The sequence below is a fragment of the Nansenia antarctica genome, assembly GCF_963989245.1.
Source record: "Nansenia antarctica genome assembly, chromosome: 8".
Lineage (NCBI taxonomy): Eukaryota > Metazoa > Chordata > Actinopteri > Argentiniformes > Microstomatidae > Nansenia > Nansenia antarctica.
Genome location: NC_137678.1, coordinates 43,761,493 through 43,768,898, shown reverse-complemented (window position 1 = coordinate 43,768,898; position 7,406 = coordinate 43,761,493). Strand labels below are relative to the sequence as shown.

The 7,406-nt window shown below is 48.1% G+C and overlaps 1 protein-coding gene across 1 annotated transcript in view; it reads right to left on the bottom strand.

Annotated features, from left to right (window-relative positions):
* prkcq (protein kinase C, theta) overlaps positions 1-6,314 on the bottom strand; it is a gene marked incomplete at both ends in the record, with an annotated part of 10,868 nt that extends 4,554 nt beyond the window's left edge. The window contains 8 exons of the mRNA XM_080538656.1: positions 1-76; positions 321-450; positions 1,853-1,938; positions 2,056-2,087; positions 2,451-2,631; positions 3,681-3,741; positions 3,984-4,183; positions 6,197-6,314. The exon at positions 1-76 is cut by the window's left edge and continues 34 nt beyond it. Coding sequence (XP_080394782.1) covers positions 1-76; positions 321-450; positions 1,853-1,938; positions 2,056-2,087; positions 2,451-2,631; positions 3,681-3,741; positions 3,984-4,183; positions 6,197-6,314 — 884 coding nt within the window. The remainder of the gene's footprint in view (positions 77-320; positions 451-1,852; positions 1,939-2,055; positions 2,088-2,450; positions 2,632-3,680; positions 3,742-3,983; positions 4,184-6,196) is intronic.
* Positions 6,315-7,406: the final 1,092 nt, after the last annotated feature.

Here is a 7,406-nt window from a genome sequence, read left to right as displayed (position 1 = left end):
GCCATCAGCTTCTGGTTGACCCCGCAGAGGTTCGCGACCTTGTTCTGGCACTTGTGATGGACGTTCATAGTACACTCTGTATGGACGACACACAGGGTTATAACACACACGCACACACACACACACACACAAACACACTCGCACACACCTGTATCCACACACACAATGTCCTGATGTTTGGTGATTGTGTGATTGGAGTACTGCGAGGATGCGTTAGGCCTGACTTGATAAGTGACATTCTAGTGTTTTGTGGTAAAATGTTATGATGCGTCGGGGTACTGCGATGACGTCATAGGGAGGGGGGGGTCTCCTCTCCTCACCCTCACACTTGAGTCCCTGCTTGGCCAGCCCCCAGAGCAGAGTTCCACAGTGTTCACAGAACGTGGGGCTCTTGAAGTTGTACACCTTGAACCTGTGGGGCATGTCGATCTTAAAGCGCTCCTTGTGGATCTGCAACACACAGAGAACACGCTGTGTCACCTGAACGCACCCCACACCACCCCATACCGCCTCACCTCTCCTCCCCAGGCTCTTTACCATAGAAACATGTTCAGGAAGTATCGTCAGAATGGCTGTTGACGTTTAGTGAAGTAAAAGGTGATTTTTTTTGTTTTATTGTCGACACTACTGATACACACAACTCCTGAACATCAGTCTGTTTCTGCATCTCCTGTTCTCTTCATACGGACATATGTTGGCCAGTTTAACTAGGGATATTCCATAACACTAGAACAGCCGTGCCTTTTTTACCTACTAAAAGAGCCACCTCTTTACAATGCTCAAGCTGCTACTTACACACAACGACCACTAGTTAGCCGCTTGTAAATTAGCCTGCTTCCTACACAGAAAAACGGCAAAATAGCTTTATACTAGCTTATCCTGATGTGATTTCGAAAATGTAAGGATACTGGGGTGGTATCCCCACATATCTAGGAAAAGTCATGAAAGGAGGGTCCTGGAATTTGATGGAGTATAAAGATATAAACAATTTTCTTTACTCACAATGACCCCTCATGGCTGTTCTAGTGTTAAGAGCCTTTGTAACGCCTAGAAACGCTAGTCTCCATTACTTCATGGCCATCCAGCAGTTCTTATCCACCATGTTGCTTTTGTTTACCTGTTGTTTACCTGTCTAATTCTTTCATTGAGTGCATGTGAAGGAAAGGAGACAAGGTAATAGACTAAACCAGGAAGTTGGTGAAGGGAGGAAAGTGGCTGGTCAAGTTGCCTTGGGTTTACAGGCACTTCTGTGTGCAGGCCTATTGTCTGATACTTCTGTTCTGTGGCAGTATAATACGCTCCTCTGTAGTCTGTTGTCTGAGTGAACACACAGCAACCACAGGGTGGCATTCTACAGTACAGATCCACACACACACACACACACACACACACACACACACACACACACACACACACAGCAGTCTCTTCGGGAATCACTTCTGTCTGCTAAAAGGACCCATTGTCTCATACCAGGTAGTGTGTGTGTGTGTGTGTGTGTGTGTGTGTGTGTGAGAGAGAGAGTGTGTTTGTATGCTTACAAACACTGCATGTGTTAGTGTGGTTGTCTATGAATGAGTGTATGAGAGACAATCCCCCTGACCTAAACCACAGTAACCATAGCCCAGGCCAGATACGTCAGTCTGAGTTCTAAGGGGACTTGGGGAGATCCTGTTTCAGCTGCTGCTGCGGGTTTCCTTCAACATAAAGCTACAGCACCTCGCCTGTCTGCTTACTCTGCTGAAACCCAATAAGAGAACAAAGGTGCCGAATAATAGTGATGGCCTACTGTCATCATTATACTGGTTTAGAGTTAAGGGTTAGGGTCAGGGTTGATAATAGAATCAGGCCCCACCATGGTCTCCTTGCTGTTGACGGCCGAGCCGGTGCACTTGGCGATGATTTTGTCGATGCACTTCTTGTGGATGGCTGCGTTGCAGTCTGAAAGAACAAGACAAGGGGGGGAAATGAGAGTACAGACTAGGGGAGAAGAAAGAGAAACCAAGGGATGAAATGATGTGTGATTGATAGGAAGTGAGAGTGGAGAGAGATACTCACGTCGACACTGGTAGCCCTGTTTGTTGAGACCCCTGGGGAAAACAGGAAACCACAGTGTCAACACGACCCAGAATACAAACTCAGTACGCTAACAAACGGACAAAGCTCTACACTGATCACAGCGTTTCACTCGTTCAGGTTATTAGCATTTTCGATTTGGAATTAGCCATTTAAGCAGACGCTTTTAATCCATTGTAATCATTTACAATTACAGGGACAATTCCCCCTGGAGTAACAGAGAGCTAAGCTAAGCTTTACTCAAGGGCACACTAGTGGTGGTGTGGTTTCAGGTCGGTATGTGAACTCACAACCTTTCCTATCACCAGTCCGACTCACTATCCACTAGACCACCACTACCCCCAGAATGAATGACGTTATTGTCACATGGGTCGTACCAGACGAACTCTTTGCAGACGGAGCAGAAGGTGGGCTGGGGGAAGAAGGTGGCGCTGAACTCGTGACATTTCACCACGTGAATTTTGGCCTGTTTGATGGCCCCTCGGCGCTGGTGGAGGGCAAAGAGACCCTCCCTGTCCCTCTCTCCGTCTCCACCTCCCTCGCTCTGACCTGCAGCGTCTGACGCACACACACACACACACGCGCACACACGCACACACACACACACACACACACAGTTATTATAGCTACATTCTCACTACACTTGAGAGAGCAGAAGAGCAGAGAGATTGAGAGGAGAGACAAAGAGAGACAGAGAGACAGAGAGACAGATGAGTCACATTGTGCCGCCGTCGCCACACTCCTGTGAACACATGATAGAGATATCCGTCTGCCAGTCTGTGAAAGAGTGTGTGTGTGTGTGTGTGAGTATGTATGCACAAGAGTGTGTGTCTGTGTGTGTGCGTGCACGCATGTGCCTTTGTGTGTGTGTGTGTGTGTGTGTGTGTGTGTGTCAGTGTGTATGCATGCATGATTATGTATGGATGTATGTCTGCGTGGGGGTGTGTGTGTGTGTGTGTGTGTGTGTGTGTGTGTGTGTGTGTGTGGGACAGAGGAAGAGGGGCTTTGGCTGTCTTTCTGTGCTACAGCCCCACAAGCATTTGTCCATCCACACTGTCCTTGACAGCTGTAAGTAACATGGAGCATACTGTCACTGACAGACCAGTCTGTTCAAGAGTGTGAGAGCCTGTGTGTTTGTGTTTGTGTGTGGTTCATTCACAAGGCCACCTGTGGTTGGTGATTACTGTATGAGTAAAGCTCTCTTCATACACTAGACTATAGATACATGGGTGTCCCTCACGCCTGCCTGTCTGACTTATGTATCGTCACCTTCTTAAAATAATGGCTTACGTCACTTTTGAGGAAACTTTTTTGGCCTAAAGATCATATATTCTAGAGTTGGTTCAGTTTATTCCGTTTTTCCGCAACACTTGAAAATATGACTTAAGAAGGTGATGATGTAACCTTTCATATGGTGTTGAGCTGGCCTCAGCCACCCTAAAAGGGGACCTAACAGAAACTACAAGTTCTTTAGTAGGGCTTTGCAATGTTCATAGACACACAGTGGATGACATAGGGGTATCTATAGGGGTTGTAACCACACAGAGACTGACATAGGTAGGTCTATAGGGGTCATAACCACATAGTATGGGAAGTTCACCACTCACCACACTTTTCAAGGTAGTATCTGGCCTCCATCAGTAAGCGACCCTGTGGTTTCAGTTCCACCTGAGAGAGAGACAGAGAGAGAGAGAGAGAGAGAGAACGAGACAGAGAGAGAGGAAGAAAAGGAAGAGAAAATGAAGAGAAAATCACCTGTTAAAACATTGTGTACAAACTATGTGAGCCTACCCATCCTCCCTCCTCCATCTAACCCTAAACCACTAGTATATCCTCGTCTCATCCCCTCACCCCCTCCATGCCGTCACCCCCTCGCCCCCTCATCCGCTCCCTGCCCTCCCGAGGCTCACCCAGATCTCCAGCTTGCCGTTCTCCTTCTTGCAGCGCGAGGCCAGGGAGTCCAGCTGCACGGTGGCCTCCGACTTCAGCTCGGCCGTCTTGTCCTTCACCACCACGTGCATGACGCGCCCCTTGTGGACGTGGGCGTCGAAGGTGCTGCTCCAGGGCGGGTACATGGTGGGCTTCTTCTGCTTGTACACCTGACCCTTCTCTGGATGGAGAGAGGGAGGGAAGGGCGGTGGGGGGGGGAGTCTGACCATTAGTTCTTTATTGACAATCATTGGCCATATGATCATATAATAGGTTACCCACACCAAATAATAGGTTACCCACAGTCCAATTGAATGTTTTCTTATCAACTACTTTACAATTATGGAGGGAATGGTAGCCTAGTGGATAGTGAGATGGACTGGTGATCAGAAGGGGAATTCAAGTTCAAATCCCACCTGGGAACACCGCCACTAACACCTTGAGTAAGGTGCTTAGCCCTAAGTTACTCCAGGGCGACTGAGCCTGTAATCTCTAATTGTAAGTTGCTTTGGATAAAAGCGTCTGGTCATAATGTATAATTATGTTTATTCTGATACTGTACTGTATATAGTTCAGTCTTTCAGAGCTCAATTGACTTGTCTGGACACGGCTCACAGTCCAGGCCTGCCAGGCAGCTGCTGTTTCTGCTCATTATGACTAGTCTCTAGAGGGGGGGAAAAAAAATTCTATTTCCCTTCCCCAGACAGATGGATCATATTTCTTCATAATATTTCCAATCAGTCTTAGGCACGGTGAGTGGATGATATTATTGTCTGGTCCCACGCAGACTCTGGCGGGGTTCTCATTTCCTGTGCTTCTCTGGTGGTGAAGTGACATTTAACGGGCTGAGGGCTCACATGTTCGGTTTGATGTTTTAGAATCACACCAGTGGAGCTCGAGAGTCGAGAGTCTGTGAAGCAAAGAACTCTCGAGTCTCAGTCTGTAGTAGAGTCTCAGTCTGTAGTGGAGTCTCAGATCTGCTGTGAGAACTCTGACTCCAGTCCCAACCCTCTCCTTACTACGTTCCAAACCAGTGGAGGCTGGTGGAAGTAGAGATCATGATGAGAAGGGCTTGTTGTAATGCATGGAATGGAATGAGGATTTGATACCATTCCTCACACAGTGGCGCCGTGCATTTACAATGAGCCCCTCCTCCGATTTCTACCTCCACCAGCCTCCCCTGTTCCAAAACTGGTCGCAGACAATGATGATCCCTCCTTTCTCTCGTTGCGCAACAGTGTGCAGTCAGCAGTAGGTTAGATACCCAACGTGGAATATTAAGTCTGACGTCATACTACTACTATCTGTCACCGGCGTTGTCTGATAAGCTCTCTGGCTCATCTATCAAGCCTCAGACAGCTCTGACTCAGTCACCTAACCACAGGTATGACTCGAAAGAGAGCTGACTGGAACAACATAGGTAATCAACTCGCTATGTCTTTTTCCTACGAGTGTAGTCTGCAGTGCAGAAACACACATACACACACACACACACACACACACACGCACACACACACACACACACACACACACACACACACACGCACACACACACACACACACACACACACACGCACACACACACAGAGCAGCACATAACCTGTCTTCTCCTATGCCTTGCTATGACAAAAACACTGTGGTTAAAGTGAGAAAGAGGAGGGAAAAAGCCCCAGCAGATCCCTCAGTTTCCTCTACACGACACTGTTTATAACTTTAACTGTCACGTCTCAAATATATTTAACTGTCGTCCCTGGTTAAATATAGTCAGCAAGGAAACAAAGCCCATCTGTCTCTGCTCACTTAACAGTCATGCCAACTAGTTGTTTATACCGATATGAATCATCATTATCACAATCATCATAACCACATAAATCATCCTAAAATGCCTTACAAAAACATACATATACCCTGTTTCTGTACACATCTCTCTCTCTGTCTCTCTCTGTCTCAAACCTGTCTCTGTATACATATCTCTGATATATATATATATATATTTATATATATATATAACTTGACTGACCCTAACCCTAACCACATAAATCATCTTAAAATGCAAAGGAACAAATGCCTTACAAAAACATATATATATAAATTTGACAACCCTGTTTCTGTATACATTTCTCTCTGTCTCTCTCTGTCTCAAACCTGTCTCTGTATACATATCTCTGATATATATATATATAACTTGACTGACCGGTGTCGATGGCCTCCTTCATGTAGACAGCACAGTAGGGGTTCAGCACCTCTTCGTGATAGGCCAATCCTGGGTCCATCTCGAAGCTGGAGAACCCGATCCGCAGGAACGGAGACATGATGGCTCACGCTGACTGACCCTCAGGGCAACAAACCTCCACAGAACGCTCCACCAACGACCTCTTCTAGAGCCTTCTAGAACCTTCAGCCCGGCTCTCCCTCTGTCCGAGCTGCCTTCACAACGAGAGGTGTGTTTCAGTTTGTGGTCGGTGAGAGAGAAGCTCCAGTTGTCGCCCTCGCAGACAGAGTCGGTGTTGTTTTGAGAGCGCGTAGCGTCGCCGGGGCGCCCTGTCACCCCCCTCCTCTGGCACAACAGGCCCTACGCGCTGACTGGCCTTTTCCTCCTGAGAAGAGAGATGGGCTGGCAGGGGAGGGAGGGAGGGAGGGAGGGGGGGGCGGTGGGGAGGGAGGGAGGGACGGGAGGGAGGGAGGGAGGGAGAGGAGGAGGAGAAGGGGGAGGGCTCTTTGGCTCACAGCGACAGTTCCGCCCTTGATGCCTCGCTCCTCTGGTACTGATAAGAGCTGTCAGTCACCCTGCGAAAGGAAGTGAGAGAGAAAGAGAGAAAGAGAGGGAGAGAAGGAGAGAGAAGTCAGTAGTAGTATTCGTGGTAGTATTACAAGCCAATTCCTCAATGGTTCTCATGGCAGAGCAAATAGATATGTCTCAGTCCAAAAAAACAAGACCCACCACTGGTCTCCAGTTGTAACCTAACCAGCCCCTGGCCACTAAAAGCGAAAACAGGACTCTCTCTCCGCGATTATGTCAAACACAACCTCATACCTCAAAGTACTAGTAAGCGTCGGCTGTCTCTCCTAGCACACTTCGCAGGCCGAAGTCTTCGTCTGAGGTGCCTGCACAGCTCCCCACCGGAAGAGAGAGAGCGTTTACCGCTAACAGCTAATCGGCTAATGAACTCGAAGTTCAGAACCAGACCCGAGTGCGGTGGGGTGGGGATGGAGGGGTTAGCTCATTGCTGATGGTGGAGAGACTGGGCGTCAGAGTGATATTCGAGGCCCGCCTGAGATCTGTGTGTCAGCCACGGAGGCAGCGAGGGGACTGGGATGTCCCTATTAATAGAGTTGTAATACTAAACTCACTGATCAGGAATACCCAAGGCACCCCTCCCATCTTGTGTCACACACAAACATGC